General features: G+C 43.9%; 1 protein-coding gene across 1 annotated transcript in view; it reads right to left on the bottom strand.

Annotated features, from left to right (window-relative positions):
• The window catches only part of ndufs4 (NADH:ubiquinone oxidoreductase subunit S4), a 44551-nt gene extending 33675 nt beyond the window's left edge, over positions 1-10876 (bottom strand). The window contains exons 1-2 of the mRNA XM_014143510.3: positions 10712-10876; positions 983-1061 (exon numbers count right to left, since the gene is read on the bottom strand). Of these exons, the coding sequence (XP_013998985.1) occupies positions 983-1061; positions 10712-10794 (162 nt within the window). The 5' untranslated portion in view covers positions 10795-10876. The remainder of the gene's footprint in view (positions 1-982; positions 1062-10711) is intronic.
• Positions 10877-19384: the final 8508 nt, after the last annotated feature.

Below are 19384 nucleotides of genomic sequence, written 5' to 3' on the forward strand. Positions count from 1 at the left end.
TCAACAAACTGGATGCAGTCTATCACAGTGCCATCTGTTTTGTTACCAAAGCCCCATACACTACCCACCATTGCGACCTGTACGCTCTCGTTGCTTGGCCCTCGCTTCATACTCGTCGCCAAACCAACTGGCTACAGGTTATCTACAAGTCTCTGCTAGGTAAAGCCCCACCTTATCTCAGCTCACTGGTCACCATAGCAGCACCCACTCGTAGCACGCGCTCCAGCAGGTATATCTCACTGGTCACCCCCAAAGCCAATTCCTCCTTTGGTCGTCTTTCCTTCCAGTTCTCTGCTGCCAATGACTGGAACGAACTGCAAAAATCTCTGAAGCTGGAGACTCATATCTCCCTCACTAGATTTAAGCACCAGCTGTCAGAGCAGCTCACAGATCACTGCACCTGTACATAGCCCATCTGTAAATAGCCCATCCCCATACTGTATTTATCTTGCTCCTTTGCACCCCAGTATCTCTACTTGCACATTCATCTTCTGCACATCTACCATTCCAGTGTTTAATTGCTATATTGTAATTACTTCGCCACCATGGCCTATTTATTGCCTTAACTTACCTCATTTGCACTCACTGTATATAGACTTTTTGTTTTCTTTTGTTCTACTGTATTATTGACTATGTTTTGTTTATACCATGTGTAACTCTGTTGTTGCATGTGTCAAATTGCTATGCTTTATCTTGGTCAGGTCGCAGTTGTAAATGAGAACTTGTTCTCAACTAGCCTACCTGGTTAAATAAAGGTGAAAAATAAATAAATAAATATATATATATATATATAATATTTTTTTTTAAAGAGCCATACAGCTGCAATTAACTAACACACAACTGATGTTGTGACAAACAGAGGTGGGGACACCGTGAGAGCAGAGTTGGATGCCGTCGCACGAGAGATACTGTCATGTGACAGATTGACACGTTGAGCAGGAAGTGTGTGTGTGTGTGTGTGTGTGTGTGGCCTATTACTCACCAGCTTCTCGTCCACGGTGATCAGTTGCGTCTCTTGTCCTGCTTTCTCTGCCAGCCTACATCCTGTCAGGCTCACCGACCTGCAATGGCAACACAGGAAGTTCGAACAGACTGTTCATGGCAAAGAATCAGACACACCACACACACACCAGGCACAACATTACGTAAACAAGTTAGGAACTTCCATGACAATTAACTGTCTTGGAGGACTCGGCGGAGGAGAGAAGAAAGGAGGGAAGGAAACAGTGAAAGGAGACAGACGGGGGGGTGGGGATTCTTTTCCTTCCCCATTAGTTCTGTCTGGTGAGTTTCTGGCTCCTGCTTGCCTGTTAACCAGACGGACCTGTTGGGTTCAACCCGTATTTGACATATTTCAAAACATAGCATTTGCCCCAGCCTGCCTGGAATGCCTAATGGGAGTGGTTTGGGCTGTTCAAAATTATTCAATTGGTTCCATTGCACCATCAATCAAGCCCAGCAAAAGTATCTGAACAATGTCAAATAATCCAGAACCCAGGTCTGCTGATGAGTTGACGACAGACCACACTTTATGTTGGCTCATCGTCCCAACTGTCCCCGGCTCACCGCCACCGAGTGCCTAAGGAAGGACTGGGATGGCTCTGTGTGGAGTAGTGAACATGCTGGCTTGTCATGAAACAGCCAGGAAGCCTAGCCAGCCAACAAAGTCCTGGTCAAACCATGGCGACTGAGTCAGTGGGGCAAGAACTGGGGCGGTTCTGTGAGAAGTGAACAACAACATGGCCTACTAGCTATTAGCTTGTCACAAATACAGCAGTGTGCCCCAGTGCCCAGCCAGGGAGGGACTGGAGCGAGCAAGCCAGGGAGGGACTGGAGCGAGCAAGCCAGGGAGGGACTGGAGCGAGCAAGCCAGGGAGGGACTGGAGCGAGCAAGCCAGGGAGGGAGCTGCCCATCTGCGTTAGTCCATGGAATGCCAGCACGCTGATAGCCTGGTTAAATAAGACTACTGAACGGGTCATATTCATTAGTGCACACCCTGGAAAAAATACAATTGTTTATTGGACAAATTGAGGTAGGTCCCTTGCCATTTCAGCCTGTTTGCTTCCTAGTGAATACGGACCAGCTGAAACGGCAGGGAACGCTCCCAAAATCCGGGGACAACGTACAGGCTATAGGCTACAGATGACCAATCAGACATGGATAATCACACTACGGGTTCTTTGAATTTTAAAAAAAATGTAGGAGTTTCGAGAATAGGCCTAGCATAGTTTCCATGGCAAGGCAAGAAGTGAATCACCCTTTTCGCCCGGCAAGAGTGAAACTGGAAACATTTGAGTACGTTTACATGCACAATAATAACTAGATAAGCTGATTATGACAGTAGGCAAATGGAGATCACACCTCTGGAGTCACCGTCCCCAACTGTCCACTCTCAAGAGGAGAGTCAGATGGTCGGACCTGCTGGTTGACGACCTACACAACCTGGGACAGAATAGGACGGCATGGAGATCCAAATGTCACAGCGCTACGCTCCAAGGAGATGGCGGAGACGAGTGAGACTATAACACAAACAAGTTAGCTGGCTAAGGTTTTGCTGAGTTAACGGCCATGTTTCACTTTAAACACCCCCCCCCCCCCCCATACAATAATGAGTAGTCCACATGTGCGAATCTGATCTGTCAATTTTATTTTTTTATCCAACATTGTAAATTGGAGATATCATCGATTATATCCACTTCTGGGCTGCAGGGGCACTATATATATATATATAAAGTATAACGTTGTCCAGGCTTGACGTAGAATCAAGTGTATACTATTGCAACGCTGAGCCATTGACTGCACCAGATGGTAGTATGCGAGGGCGTTTCTTTTGACAATGAAGCACCGGACTACAGACGTATCGTTTTGAACCTAGAAGACCTATAGACGGGACTAGGCAAGAAGGACTAGTAACGTTTAGTTGGTCAGAGAAGTATGGCAAGGAGCCAAAAGGTGAGTGTCTTTGGTAACTAGCTAACCAACTAGAGCAGCTGCATTTTTACACTTTAGCCTAAGTTAGATAATTATCTAAGTGCAATTATCATAAACCATTATTACCTAGCTAGCTACAGTAGCTAAATATCTGGCCGAAGTAAAGTAAACAGGATCGTGAAATGTCAGAAACAACGCATGCTAGCTAGCTCACGTTAGCGATTAATGCCTACAGATGTAACTCGGAGGTGAAACCTACATCCTGAATTAAGCAATAGTTAACACTATAATTAACACTATAATTAACATGGTTATCATTTAGCTAGCTAGCTAGGCTAATCACCCTATTTGAAGCAGTTTGGCTGTAACATTAGCCCGGCCTCACAGGCTACAGCTGGCTAAACTAGCGGCTAACTAGTCAAATAAAGGAACATGTTGTCGTTTATGTCATGATGGAATAAGTCGAGGTGGCAATTGTTAGTGAAATTATACGTGGTGTCTTCATATGAATAATAGCTTAGCTATAAAATATACATGAATGACATGTAATTTGTCATAACCTTTATCTCAAAATGTTGTGCATATTACATTTTTTTTTTTAAGTTATCAGCTCTGTTGGGTTACTAGTTACCACAGCCACAAAGTCAAAATGGGCCAAATCGAGAGAAAAAAAATCATGAAAAAGAACATGTTTTTGGTCTTAATTTAAAAAGGTTTGGCTTAGGGTTTTTTTCAATCACATTTTAAGTAGAAAGAAAATGTCGAAATAGGCGGGATGTATGACTAAGTGGCTGTGGTAACTAGTGATGACAGCTCTGACGTCATTTACAGGCATCCAGGTCGAGGCTTGCTATCAGCAGGAACATGAAGCACTCTGTGCTAACAGCAGGAACATGAAGCACTCTGTGCCAGTAAGTCATGATATAATTGTATCCTTTACATTATCCAGGCTGTATCAAAACTGGACGTGATTGAGAGTCCTTTAGGACGGCCCAGTGTCCTCTGGGTTTGGCGGTCATTGTAAATAAGAATGTTATTAGACCTGCCTAGTTAAATAAAAAATTAAAATACAATTTCAAGAGCTAATACTACACTCATAAGGAGTGGAGAAGCCCTAGGCCCCATACAACATTCTACTCCTGGAGTAAATTCCTGTCAGAGAGACCAATTAGAGGGTTAGGCAGGAGGCCCTGGGCCAGTGGAGACCGATTAGAGGGCTAGCCAGGAGGCCCTGGGCCAGTGGAGCCCGATTAGAGGGTTCGGCAGGAGGCCCTGGGTCAGTGGAGACCGATTAGAGGGTTAGCTAGGAGGCCCTGGGTCAGTGGAGACCGATTAGAGGGTTAGGCAGGAGGCCCTGGGTCAGTGGAGACCGATTAGAGGGTTAGGCAGGAGGCCCTGGGTCAGTGGAGACCGATTAGAGGGTTAGCCAGGAGGCCCTGGGTCAGTGGAGACCGATTAGAGGGTTAGCTAGGAGGCCCTGGGTCAGTGGAGACCGATTAGAGGGTTAGCTAGGAGGCCCTGGGCCAGTGGAGACCGATTAGAGGGTTCGGCAGGAGGCCCTGGGTCAGTGGAGACCGATTAGAGGGTTAGCCAGGAGGCCCTGGGTCAGTGGAGACCGATTAGAGGGTTAGCCAGGAGGCCCTGGGCCAGTGGAGACCGATTAGAGGGTTAGCCAGGAGGCCCTGGGCCAGTGGAGACTGATTAGAGGGTTAGGCAGGAGGCCCTGGGCCAGTGGGAGGTCAGGGTGAGCGCTCTTTCAAGCACACCCACTACCTCCATCCATCTCTTTCCAGGTGCTACAGAGACTGACTGGTCCAAGGACTTCTAGAGCCTTCTGACCCACTACCTGCGATCTCTCCTTCACTATGGCAGTCTGCTTGTGTGATGACAGCATATTATCCAGGGCCTATGGTTAAACAGGATTTACTGTACTCACTCCATCTCATGCTCGCTCCTCCCTGTAAAAAAAAAAGTCTTCAAGACTTATCAAATCTAACATGTGTCCATCCCTCTGTCCCCAGGTGAGTCTGCTGGGTTATGGAACTCCAGAGCAGCACATCAACAAACCTGTAACCCTGTTGTCAGCTATCCACAGACGTTCAACAGACACATTTTGGGGATGACCAAATGCAATATTTACTTATAAACAACTAATATAAGCCCATGTCACAGCATGCAGTGGCCTGATTGGGAGATTAAAATATATGCATTATGTACCTTCAATCGCTGCACGTGTTGATGAACAAATCAACCCTTTTGTTTGTGTGTCATTGATATGAAAATTCATATACGAATAGTCAGTTCATAAGCATCGAGTATAACAGAGACTGTTACTGTACTCCCAGGTAAGGCCCCTGCTTCCGCACAATTGGCCCAGCGTCGCCGGGGTAGGCCGTCATTGTAAATAAGAATTTATTCTTAACTGACTTGCCTAGTTAAATAAAAGTTTGTATAAAATAACTCTAGGGTCCAAGCAAAACTGATCCTAAATCAGTACTACTTTCCCAGTGATTTAACTCCCTTGGAATCACCGCCAAAAACATGAAGAATTAGCCTAGTCAGTCAGTAACTTGGTTAACTAAAAACGTTGTTTTTCCATCTACGTAACATTGCAAAAAAATGAAACTTTGTCCCCCCAAAAAAAGCATAAAAATGAATCCATGTTTTTGGTCACTTCTAGATTAGACTACTGCAATGCTCTACTCTCTGACTACCCGGATAAAGCACTAAATAAACTTCAGTTAGTGCTAAACACGGCTGCTAGAATCTTGACTAGAACCCCCAAATTATTTTATCATATAACTCCAGTGCTAGCCTCTCTACACTGGCTTCCTGTTAAGGCTAGGGCTGATTTCAAGGTTTTATGGCAAGCCTACAAAGCATTACATGGACTTGCTCCTATCTATCTTTCTGATTTGGTCCTGCCGTACATACCTACACGTACGCTACGTTCACAAGACGCAGGCCTCCTTACCGTCCCTAGAATTTCTAAGCTTTCTCCTATAGAGCTCCATTTTCATGGAATGGTCTGCCTATCCATGTGAGAGACGCAGCCTCGGTCTCGACCTTTAAGTCTTTACTGAAGACTCATTTCTTCAGTTGGTCCTATGATTGAGTGTAGTCTGGTTCGAGGGGTGTGAAGGTGAACGGAAAGGCACTGGAGCAACAAACCGCCCTTGCCGTCTCTGCCTGGCCGGGTTCCCCCTTCTCCACCGGGATTCTCTGCCTCTAACCCTATTATTACGGGAGTCACCGCCAATGTCTTCAGTAGCTGAACATGTTATTACTCCAACCTCATGAAAGACCTTAGGTGTGTTTGAATACTAACTGCACTAACATTCCATTTGTGACAGAAATGTAAGATGTAGTACACAAGCAGTGGACACTATTTCTGTGCTTTTAGGGCCCATAATGCAATTTTTCCCGAAAATGGACATGGCTTCATTACATTTTCAGATTTGTAGAAAATATGCAGCCGAAGTCTGATACAAATTCATTGCTTTAACTAATTATGACAAATGTTAATAAAATGTTGAGCAATGTAATAAAGTAATGACTTTTCAGATAACGTGTAACTTATGTTGGCTGAAAATTTGTTAGCTACGCTATCCTTACGAATCGAATAGCATATCATTACAGCAGTATGTACCGGTATGTTAACTAGCTACCTAATGTTAGTTGGCTACTAATACATCGAACTTGCCAGTATATTAACTATATGCTATCTAACTACCCAAAGTGTATTGAATTGATTATTCACGTCATTCTTAGCTTAGCGGCATAGTCGTAATGCATTTGTAAATTCGCTCTGCCTATCGACTCCGATTTCAGAGCACTCACATCTGAGTGTGCCAGAACGCAGAATAACTGATGAATTTACTAACGCTCAACACCTGTTGAATATTGCCAGTGTCAGTAAATGTCGGCAAAAAAAGCATAATTATAATGTTCCCAAAGTCACCAATAGGGTTGCAAAGGGCTGGAAATTTTCCATGGGAAGTTAAGCCCTGGAATTTGGGGAATTTTGCTTAAATTCATCAACAACAAAAAAGTTAGCTTATAATAGTGAACCTTTTGTGTGGGATACACATAAGGCAATTCTGGGATACACATAAGGCAATTCTAGATCTTGTTGCATATTTTGCTTAAACTATCCCCAATTCAATGGAATTGCAACCTTCTGCATGCACAGCGCATTCTTCCGTCACATGTACAGCTGATTCTCAAGATCTTGCACACTAATGAGATGCTATTGAGCCCACACTACTACACTGTCTGAAGCTAAGGACTACATGCTTTCTGGTAAGTTTTGATTACAATACTGGGTGGGGTGAATATATTTTATATGACATACATTATTTTGTTAACTCGTAAATAGTGGCCTACAGAAAAGTGTATTTAAATAATTTCTAATTTAACAATTTCTGCTAGTTAGTTTTTGCTACCATGTGGGTTTTAGCTTGCTTGAGCCTAACTGAGGAGTGTTAATGCACCTGTTTCCATACACGTTTCATTTTAAAACATTTCTTACAAAGGAGTTGTGTAATCTTAACTGCTTAACTATTTATCTGTACATGGAATTGCATTTAGGTTTTTTTACTCATTTTTTCCCTAATCTTTATGGGAAAATGCCACGGGCACTATCTGATGTGTGGAGACATTTCACTGCAGCTAATGTAGAAGGAAAAGCTGTGTACATTTGCAAATACTGTGCCAAATCATTTGTGAAGAATGCAACAAAGATGCAGAATCATCTGGCCAAGTGCATAAAGTTCCCTCAGCGCTCACAACAAGCAACCTCTGGCAAAAGTCCCTCTACTTCTAGTCGAGGGGGAAATTATGAATCAGACACCTTATCGATAGCAACAGCTCATGATCCTCCTGCAATCAGAAGTTTTGTTTTACTCAAGAGGAACGTAGTCAGAGAAATGCTGATGAATGTCTTGCTCGAGCTGTGTATGCAACTGGTTCACCTCTGATGCTCACAGGCAATGTGTATTGGAAGAGATTTCTGAATGTTCCACGCCCAGCATACACCCCTCTAACCAGACATGCTTTATCTACTAATTTGCTGGATGCAGAGTTCAAGTGAAGGTCAAGCAAATCATAGAGAAAGCAGACTATTGCAATCATCTCTGATGGGTGGTTGAATGCTCGTGGGCAAGGAATAATTAACTACATCATCTCCACCCCTCAACCAGTATTCTACAAGAGCACAGACACAAGGGACAACATACACACCTGTCTCTACATTGCAGATGAGCTGAAGGCAGTCATCAATGACCTTGGACCACAGAAGGTATTTTGCACTGGTGACAGACAATGCTGTGAACATGAAGGCTGCTTGGTTTAAAGTGGAGGAGTCCTACCCTCACATCACACCCATTGGCTGTGCTGCTCATGCATTGAATCTGCTTCTCAAGGACATAATGGCACTGAAAACAATGGATACACTCTACAAGAGAGCCAAGGAAATGGTTAGGCATGTGAAGGGTCATCAAGTTATAGCAGCAATCTACCTCACCAAGCAAAGTGAGAAGAATAAGAGCACCACATTAAAGCTGCCCAGCAACACCTGTTGGGGTGGTGTCGTCATCATATTTGACAGTCTCCTGGAGGGGAAGGAGTCTCTCCAAGAAATGGCCATATCTCAGTCTGCCGATATGGACAGCCCCATCAAGAGGATCCTCCAGGATGATGTATTTTGGGAGAGAGTGGTAAGCAGCCTGAAACTCCTGAAACCTATAGCACTAAGCCAGTGGACGGATTGAAGGAGACAATGCCATCCTGTCTGATGATCATACTCTGTTTGCATATGTAAGAGAAGAAATTCGTACTGCCCTGCCCGCTTCACTGTTGCTCCAAGCAGAGGAAACTGCAGTTCTGAAATACATCAAAAAGCGTGAAGACCTCTGCCTGAAGCCCATACACGCCACAGCGTACATGTTGGACCCCAAGCATGCTGGCAAGAGCATCCTGTCTGGTGCAGGGATTAACAAGGCCTATGGTGTCATCGCTACAGTGTCTCATAAATGAGGCTTTTTGAGCCATCCTCAACAAGGTTGGAAAGTGACAGTAAAGATGAGGCCTCAAGAGTCTGATGTTCAAGAGGTGGACATTGAGGAGGTCCTGAGAGGAAGACAACCAAAGCTTTAGTTTCTAAACTATCATTTTACAGATGTTGAAAATGTTCTTGGGTGATGCGATGGATCATTGGGTATCACTCAATATTCCCTTTTGTTGTTCAGTGAAATCATCCCAGGTGAAGAGTCAACTCATTTAAAGTTCAATACGTAACTAAATTGTTTGTTTTATATTGGAAGGATTTAATCATTTGCAATTATGTCTACTTATTAGGTAAAATGTTTATGTTTGTCGCCATATATGGTAAATATATCCAATGTAAAAAAAAAACATACATTTAAATGGAATTCATATTAAATTCCCTTATATTCCCGTTAATTCCAACGGAAAGTTTCCACGCCTGAATATTCCCCAAAATGTGCAACCCTAGTCACCAACGCTCTGGATAACATGTCAGCTCTGCTAGGGTTAGTAAAATGGTCAGAGTGAGGTGGTCTCTCATTTGTGTCTGGAAGTAGCTAGAAAGTTAGCTTGGGTACTTGAGTGGTCTCATTGTAAGGACAATCTGACTATTTATGAACACCCAGAGCGCACTCTGGCACTGCAGATTGAATTGATAAAAACACACCCAAAGTCGTAAAATGTCAAGCTATTAATTTGCTATGCTAACAAGCGGTTGCATAGCAACAGCATCAACTTCCAGTAAACAGGCGATGTGCTTAGTACACTCAACTGAAAGAATACCGTTCATTTACACTATACTAAAATTAACTAATAGTATAAAAGTATGTAGCATACAGTATGTTATTATGGGTATTCGATATATTATTAAATATGGGTATTCAGCGCTTGTGAAAGTGACAAACTGACACTTTCATTTTCGTCGAACTAATTGATGCTTTCAAGACAACTGGGAAGTCGGAAAAAATAAGAGGTAAAATAGTTACTTCCAGTAAAAAAAATATATATAAAAAAAAAAATAGGAGCTCTAGAAAAAGGCCCGAGTTCCCGACTTGGAAAACCATTCAAAGCAATTTTGACCGTCGGAGCTCGTTTTTATTTTGAGTTCCCAGTTGTCATGAAACCCACTGAAGAAGTAAAAAGTTGGAGATTTCCGAGTTCAGTTGTTTTTGAACGCTGCAATTTATATCTAAAGAGTGCCATTGATTTGACGGCCTGCACAGGCGCAGTTCGGTACGAGACGACCGTTAGACCAGATTACCTTATTCTGAATTTAGATGAATTTAGCTAGCCAATGACGACATGACATCGCATACAAGCATGATCGCGGATTTTTATTGGTGAAGTAATTTCTTCCCATCTTCATACTGTCTTCATACTTCCCATCTTCCTACTGTCTTTGCTGCTAACTAGCTAGTTAAACAAATTTAAAAGGACACACGCAGCTAGCTAACGTTACCACTAGCAATTAACTCCTAACTAGCTATGACATGCTTACACTGCCTTTCACAAAACCATACATCCATCCATACTCATTATCACTACAAATATCCCAAGGACACATCATAAAACGTAACTTTTGTGTTGTTTGTGCTAAGCTAAATAGCTAGCTAGCGAAAGGAAACCAATGACACATACATAAACTAGCTAACTATGGCATGTTATGACGGATAGGAGGTTAGTACCTCGTTGTGCGACAGAAATATGTCTGTAGCAAAATAAAAACATAATTACCTGACAGGATTCAGGAATACTTTAGTGGCTGTATTTAGCAGGGAACCCCGTCCCAAACCTAGAAGTGACATTGAAGACGCCATGATTCTGTCAACAGCTAATATGTACGGAGTCCGGGAAGGTAAAAAAAAAAAGAAAGAGCTGCTGCTGTGCTTCTTCTTTAAGTTCGATTGGCGAATCGCAACCAACAGACGCATACAGCGCCACCTACTGTTCTGGAGTGTGGGGCCGGTCGCGACCTATCTATACCACTATATTGTATTTGTTTTAATTTATTTAACCAGGCCAGTCAGTTAAGAACAAATTCTTATTTACAATGACGGCCTAGGAACAGTGACCCAGAACTGCCTAGTTCAGGGGCAGAACGATTCGATCTAGAAACCTTTTGGTTACTGGCCCAATGCTCTAACGACTAGGCTACCTGCCGCCCCTATTAACTAACCCTGAATTTCAAATCAAATCAAATAATTCCCATCCAACCTCTCTGACCCTATCAAACAACCTCTCCCTTTCTACATCATACATTTCACAAAGTAATAATGTTCAACCGTTTCCTCTAACCTACATCCATTACACATTCCATTACCATGTTTTCCTATCAAATTCAAAGATTAATTCAATCCCGTATGCCCTAACCTTAACCTACACAACATAACAGCTACTCCTGGGCTACAATCACCTAGCCGGACCCGTTTTACTGCCGATGCGGAGCCCCACCGGGCCTTCACGACTGGACTACCAACGTTATCTGCCCGAGGGAGTTATTCAACTGGCCCCTCCGTTGCGACGTAACCTGAACGCCCATTAGCTGTCTTGAGCATATCGACTGCTATCTGAATAGGTCTATCAGACAATTTTCCTATTTTGCCAATTGGATTGGTCCCCTCTACCAAACGGAACTCCACTAATCTACCGACGGAAACGCACGAGGTGGCTAAAAACAGTCTTCTGCTAACTTGCTACCCATGGCCCGGCTAGCTGTCTGAATCGCCGTGACCCCAACCAAACTCACTACTCACTGGACCCTTATGATCACTCGGCTAAGCATGCCTCTCCTTAATGTCATTATGCCTTGTCCATTGCTGTTCTGGTTAGTGTTTATTGGCTTATTTCACTGTAGAGCCTCTAGCCCTGCTCATTATACCTTATCCAACCCTTCAGTTCCACCACCCACATATGCAATGACATCACCTGGTTTCAATGATGTTTCTAGAGACAATATCTATCTCATCATCACTCAATGCGTAGGTTTACCTCTACTGTATTCACATCCTACCATACCTTTGTACATTATACCTTGAAGCTATTTGATCGCCCCCAGAAACCTGCTCCTTTTACTCTCTGTTCCGGACGTCCTAGACGACTAATTCTCATAGCTTTTAGCCGTACCCTTATCCTACTCCTCCTCTGTTCCTCTGGCGATGTAGAGGTTAATCCAGGCCCTGCAGTGCCTAGCTCCACTCCTATTCCCCAGGCGCTCTCTTTTGTTGACTTCTGTAACCGTAAAAGCCTTGGTTTCATGCATGTTAACATTAGAAGCCTCCTCCCTAAGTTTGTTTTATTCACTGCTTTAGCACACTCTGCCAACCCGGATGTCCTAGCCATGTCTGAATCCTGGCTTAGGAAGACCACCAAAAACTCTGAAATCTCCATCCCTAACTACAACATTTTCAGATAAGATAGAACGGCCAAAGGGGGCGGTGTTGCAATCTACTGCAGAGATAACCTGCAGAGTTCTGTCCTACTATCCAGGTCTGTACCCAAACAATTTGAACTTCTACTTTTAAAAATCCACCTCTCTAAAAACAAGTCTCTCACCGTTGCCGCTTGCTATAGACCACCCTCTTCCCCCAGCTGTGCTCTGGACACCATATGTGAACTGATTGCCCCCCATCTATCTTCAGAGATCGTGCTGCTTGGTGACCTAAACTGGGACATGCTTAACACCACGGCCATCCTACAATCTAAGCTTGTTGCCCTTAATTTGTGTGAGATTATCAATGAACCTACCAGGTACAATCCCAAAGCCGTAAACACAGGCACCCTCATAGATATCATCCTAACCAACTTGCCCTCTAAATACACCTCTGCTGTTTTCAACCAAGATCTCAGCGATCACTGCCTCATTGCCTGTATCCGTAATGGGTCAGCGGTCAAACGATCTCCACTCATCACTGTCAAACACTCCCTGAAACACTTCAGCGAGCAGGCCTTTCTAAACGACCTGGCCTGGGTATACTGGAAGGATATTGACCTCATCCTGATCACTGCCTCATTGCCTGTATCCGTAATGGGTCAGCGGTCAAACGACCTCCACTCATCACTGTCAAACGCTCCCAAAAACACTTCAGCAAGCAGGCGTTTCTAATCGACCTGGCCCGGGTATCCTGGAAGGATATTGACCTCATCCCGTCAGTAGAGGATGCCTGGTTATTCTTTAAAAATGCTTTCCTCACCATCTTAAATAAGCATGCCCCATTCAAGAAATTTAGAACCAGGAACAGATATAGCCCTTGGTTCTCTCCAGACCTAACTGCCCTTAACCAGCACAAAAACATCCTGTGGCGTTCTGCATTAGCATCGAACAGCCCCCGTGATATGCAACTTTTCAGGGAAGTTAGAAACCAATATAAACAGGCAGTTAGAAAAGCCAAGGCTAGCTTTTTCAAGCAGAAATTTGCTTCCTGCAACACAAACTCAAAAAAGTTCTGGGACACTGTAAAGTCCATGGAGAATAAGAGCACCTCCTCCCAGCTGCCCACTGCACTGAGGATAGGAAATTCTGTCACCACCGATAAATCCACTATAATTGAGAATTTCAATAAGCATTTTTCTACAGCTGGCCATGCTTTCCACCTGGCTACCCCTACCCCTACCGCGGTCAACAGCACTGCACCCCCCACAGCAACTCGCCCAAGCCTTCCCCATTTCTCTTTCTCCCAAATCCAGTCAGCTGATGTTCTGAAAGAGCTGCAAAATCTGGATCCCTACAAATCAGCCGGGCTAGACAATCTGGACCCTTTCTTTCTAAAATTATCTGCCGAAATTGTTGCAACTCCTATTACTAGCCTGTTCAACCTCTCTTTCGTGTCGTCTGGATTCCCAAAGATTGGAAAGCAGCTACGGTCATCCCCCTCTTCAACGGGGTGGACACTCTTGACCCAAACTGCTACAGACCTATATCTATCCTACTCTGCCTTTCTAAGGTCTTCAAAAGCCAAGTCAACAAACAGATTACCGACCATTTCGAATCCCACCGTACCTTCTCCACTATGCAATCTGGTTTCAGAGCTGGTCATGGGTGCACCTCAGCCACACTCAAGGTCCTAAATTATATCTTATTCGCCATCGATAAGAAACAATACTGTGCTGCCGTATTCATTGACCTGGCCAAGGCTTTCGACTCTGTCAATCACCACATCCTCATCAGCAGACTCAACAGCCTCGGTTTCTCTAATGATTGCCTCACCTGGTTCACCAACTACTTCTCTGATAGAGTTCAGTGTGTCAAATCGGAGGGCCTGTTGTCCGGACCTCTGGCAGTCTCTATGGGGGTGCCACAGGGTTCAATTCTTGGGCCAACTCTTTTCTCTGTATACATCAATTATGTCGCTCTTGCTGCTGGTGAGTCTCTGATCCACCTCTACGCAGACGACACCATTCTGTATACTTCTGGCCCTTCTTTGGACACTGTGTTAACTAACCTCCAGACGAGCTTCAATGCCATACAACTCTCCTTCCGTGGCCTCCAACTGCTCCTAAATACAAGTAAAACTAAATGCATGCTCTTCAACCGATTGCTCCCCGCACCCGCCCGCCCGTCCAGCATCACTACTCTGGACGGTTCTGACTTAGAATATGTGGACAACTACAAATACCTAGGTGTCTGGTTAGACTGTAAACTCTCCTTCCAGACTCACATCAAACATCTCCAATCCAAAGTTAAATCTAGAATTGGCTTCCTACTTCGCAACAAAGCATCCTTCACTCATGCTGCCAAACATGCCCTCGTAAAACTGACCATCCTACCGATCCTCGACTTCGGTGATGTCATTTATAAAATAGCCTCCAACACCCTACTCAACAAATTGGATGCAGTCTATCACAGTGCCATCCATTTTGTCACCAAAGCCCCATATACTACCCACCACTGCGACCTGTATGCTCTCGTTGGCTGGCCCTCGCTTCATACTCGTCGCCAAACCCACTGGTTCCAGGTCATCTACAAGACCCTGCTAGGTAAACATAGGTCACCATAGCAGCACCCACCCGTAGCACACGCTCCAGCAGGTATATTTCACTGGTCACCCCCATAGCCAATTCCTCCTTTGGCCGCCTCTCCTTCCAGTTCTCTGCTGCCAATGACTGGAACGAACTACAAAAATCTCTGAAACTGGAAACACTTATCTCCCTCACCAGCTTTAAGCGCCAGCTGTCAGAGCAGCTCACAGATCACTGCACATAGCCCATCTATAAATAGCCCAAACAATTACCTTATCCCCTACTGTATTTATTTATTTATTTTGTTCCCTTGCTCCCCAGTATTTCTACTTTGCACATTCACCTACTGCAAATCTACAATTCCAGTGTTTTTTAATTGCTATGTATTTACTTCACCACCGTGGCCTTTTTATTGCCTTTACCTCCCTTATGTCACCTCATTTGCTCACATTGTATATAGACTTGTTTTTGTACTGTAATATTGACTGTATGTTTGTTTTATTCCATGTGTAACTCTGTGTTGTTGTATGTGTCGAACTGCTTTGCTTTATCTTGGCCAGGTTGCAGTTGTAAATTGTTCTCAACTTGCCTACCTGGTTAAAAAATAACCTACTCCCTTCTGTTCCCATTATATGACATTATCTTCTGTACAGTTTTCCTTGTACTATAAAAATATCTGCCCTATACTACTTTCCTCCCATCGTCTCTGCCTGCAATCTAACCCAATCTAATCCATTTTTCTGAATCAATGTTTTAATTTCCCCTCTACCCAACTCCATAACATCATTTTTCACTGCTCTTTTTGCTATTATTGTCACGGTTGTCGTAGGATGAAGCGGACCAAAGTGCAGCGTGATTATCGTTCCAGATATTTTATTGAACTGTGAAACTATGCAATACATACAAAATAAACAGAATAAACAAAAACAACAAACCGTGACGAAGAGTTAACATACACTTAATCAAAATCAATCTCCCACAAACCCAGGTGGGAAAAACACCTACTTAAGTATGATCTCCAATTAGAGACAACGATGACCAGCTGCCTCTAATTGGAGATCATCCCAAACAAAACCCAACATAGAAATACAAAACTAGAACATAACATAGAAAATCTAAAAAAAATCCCCCTGTCATGCCCTGACCTACTCTACCATAGAAAATAACAGCTTTCTATGGTTAGGACGTGAAAAGATAATTATTTATTTCAGCTTTTATTTCTTTCATCACATTCCCAGTGGGTCAGAAGTTTACATACAGTCAATTAGTATTTGGTAGCATTGTCTTTAAATTGTTTAACTTGGGTCAAACATTTCGGGTAGCCTTCCACAAGCTTCCCACAATAAGTTGGGTGAATTTTGGCCCATTCCTCCTGGCAGAGCTGGTGTAACTGAGATCCGTTCAGTTCTGCCCACAAATTTTCTATGGGATTGAGATCAGGGCTTTATGATGGTCACTCCAATACCTTGACTTTGTTGTCCTTAAGCCATTTTGTCACAACTTTGGAAGTATGTTTGTGGTCATTGTCCATTTGGAAGACCCATTTGCGACCAAGCTTTAACTTCCTGAACGATGTCTTGACATGTTGCTTCAATATAGCCACATAATTTTCCATTCCTCATGATGCCATCTATTTTGTGAAGTGTACCAGTCCCTCCTGCAGCAAAGCACCCCCACAACATGATAATGCCACCCCTGTGCTTCATGGTTGGGATGGTATTCTTCGGCTTGCAAGCTTCCCTCTTTTTCCTCCAAACAAAAAGATGGTCATTATGGCCAAACTGTTCTATTCTTATTTCATCAGACCAGAGGACATTTCTCCAAAAAGTACAATCTTTGTCCCCATGTGCAGTTGCAAAACCGTAGTCTGGCTTTTTTATGGCGGTTTTGGAGCAGTGGCTTCTTCCTTGCTGGGAGGCCTTTCAGGTTATGTCAGTATTGGACTCGTTTTACTGTGCATATAGATACTTTTGTACCTGTTTCCTCCAGCAACTTCACAAGGTCCTTTGCTGTTGTTCTGGGATTGATTTGCACTTTTCGCACCAAAGTACATCTCTAGGAGACAGAATGTGTCTCTTTCCTGAGCGGTATGACGGCTGCGTGGTCCCATGGTGTTTATAGTTGCGTACTATTGTTTGTACAGATGAACGTGGTACCTTCAGGCATTTGGAAATTGCTCCCAAGGATGAACCAGACCTGTGGAGGTATACAATTTTTTTTCTGAGGTCTTGGCTGATTTCTTTAGATTTCCCCATGATATCAAGCAAAGGGTCACTGAGTTTGAAGGTAGGCCTTGAAATACATCCACAGGTACACCTCCAATTGACTCAAATGATGTCAATTAGCCTATCAAAAGCTTCTAAAGCCATGACATCATTTTCTGGAATTTTCCAAGCTGTTTAAAGGCACAGTCAACATAGTTAATGTAAACATCTGACCCACTGGAATTGTGATAGTGAATTATAAGTGAAATAATCTGTCTGTAAACAATTGTTGGAAAAATGACTTGTGTCATGCACAGAGTAGATGTCCTAACCGACTTGCCAAAACTATAGTTTGTTAACAAGAGATTTGTAGAATTGTTTAATAACGAGTTTTAATGACTCCAACCTAAGTGTACGTAAACTTCCGACTTCAACTGTATATAATACCCAACAACAATAATTGTAATTCTTGAACCGTTCAAGCTAGAAACACCAAACCAACTTTCACATTTGTATTTATTACGGATGCCTTGGCAGCAGCTACTCTTCCTGGGGTCTAAAAAAGTTTAAGGCAATTACAAAATACAACAGCACATCACACAACACATATCTACAATACAACACGTTATTACACTCTACCACAACATATTTACAATACAACACATTATTACACCACTACTCTACCACAATATACCTACAATACAAAATCCATCATACAGCAATATCAGTCAATCATGTATTTATAAAATGTATTTATAAAGCCGATGTCACAAAGTGCTATACAGAAACCCAGCCTAAAACCCCAAACAGCAAGCAATGCAGATGTAGAAGCACGGTGGCTGGGAAAAACACCCTAGAAAGGCTGGAACCTAGGAAGAAACCTAGAGAGGAACCAGGCTATGAGGGGTGGCCAGTCCTCTTCTGGCTGTGCTGGGTGGAGAATTTAACAGTACATGGTCAAGATGTTCAAATGTTCATAGATGACCAGCAGGGTCAAATAATAATAATCACAGTGGTTGTTGAGGGTGCAACAGGTCAGCACCTCAGGAGTAAATTTCAGTTGGCTTTTCATAGCCGAGGATTCAGAGTTAGGGACAGCTGGTGTGGTAGAGAGAGAGTCCAAAACAGCAGGTCTGGGACAGGTAGCACTTCCGGTGAATAGGTCAGGGTTCCATAGCCGCAGGCAGAACAGTTGAAACTGGAGCAGCAGCACAACCAGGTGGACTGGGGACAGCAAGGAGTCATCAGGCCAGGTAGTCCTGAGGCATGGTCCTAGGGCTCAGGTCCTCCGGGAGTAGAGGGAGAGAGAATTAGAGGGAGCATACTTAAATTCACACAGGACAGACAGGAGAAATACTCCAGATATAACAGACTGACCCTAGCCCCCTGACACAAACTATTGTAGCATAAATACTGGAGGCTGAGACAGGAGGGGTTGGGAGACACTGTGGCCCTGTCCGACGATACCTCCGGACAGGGCCAACCAGACAGGATATAACCCCACCCACTTTGCCAAAGCACAGCCCCCACACCACTAGAGGGATATCTTCAAACCACCAACTTACTACCCTGAGACAAGGCTGAGTATAGTCCACGAAGATCTCCCCCAGGCGCACAAACCCAAGGGGGCGACCAACCTGAACAGGAAGATCACGTCAGTGACTCAACCCACTCAAGTGACGCACTCCTCCTAGGGACGGCATGGAAGAGCACCAGTAAGCCAGTGACAGCCCCTGTAATAAGGTTAGAGGAAGAGAATCCTTGTGGAGAGAGGGGAACTGGCCAGGCAGAGACAGCAAGGGCGGTTCTTCACTCCAGTGCCTTTCCGTTCACCTTCACACCCCTGGGCCAGACTACACTCAATCATAGGATCTACTGAAGAGATGAGTCTTCAATAAAGACTTAAAGGTTGAGACCGAGTCTGTCTCTCTCACATGCATAGGCAGACCATTCCATATAATTGGAGCTCTATAGGAGAAAGCCCTGCCTCCAGCTGTTTGCTTAGAAATTCTAGGGACAGTAAGGAGGCCTGCGTCTTGTGACCATAGCGTACGTGTTGGAATGTACGGCAGGACCAAATCGGAGATATAGGTAGGAGGAAGCCCATGTAACGCTTTGTAGGTTAGCAGTAAAAGGACCAACCCCATGATTCAGCTGGCTAGGACAAACCCCAAGATTCAGCTGGCTAGGATCAACCCCATGATTCAGCTGGCTAGGACCAACCCCATGATTCAGCTGGCTAGGATCA

This window comes from Salmo salar, chromosome 15 (genome assembly GCF_965601325.2).
Source record: "Salmo salar chromosome 15, fSalSal1, whole genome shotgun sequence".
In the NCBI taxonomy this organism is placed as follows: domain Eukaryota; kingdom Metazoa; phylum Chordata; class Actinopteri; order Salmoniformes; family Salmonidae; genus Salmo; species Salmo salar.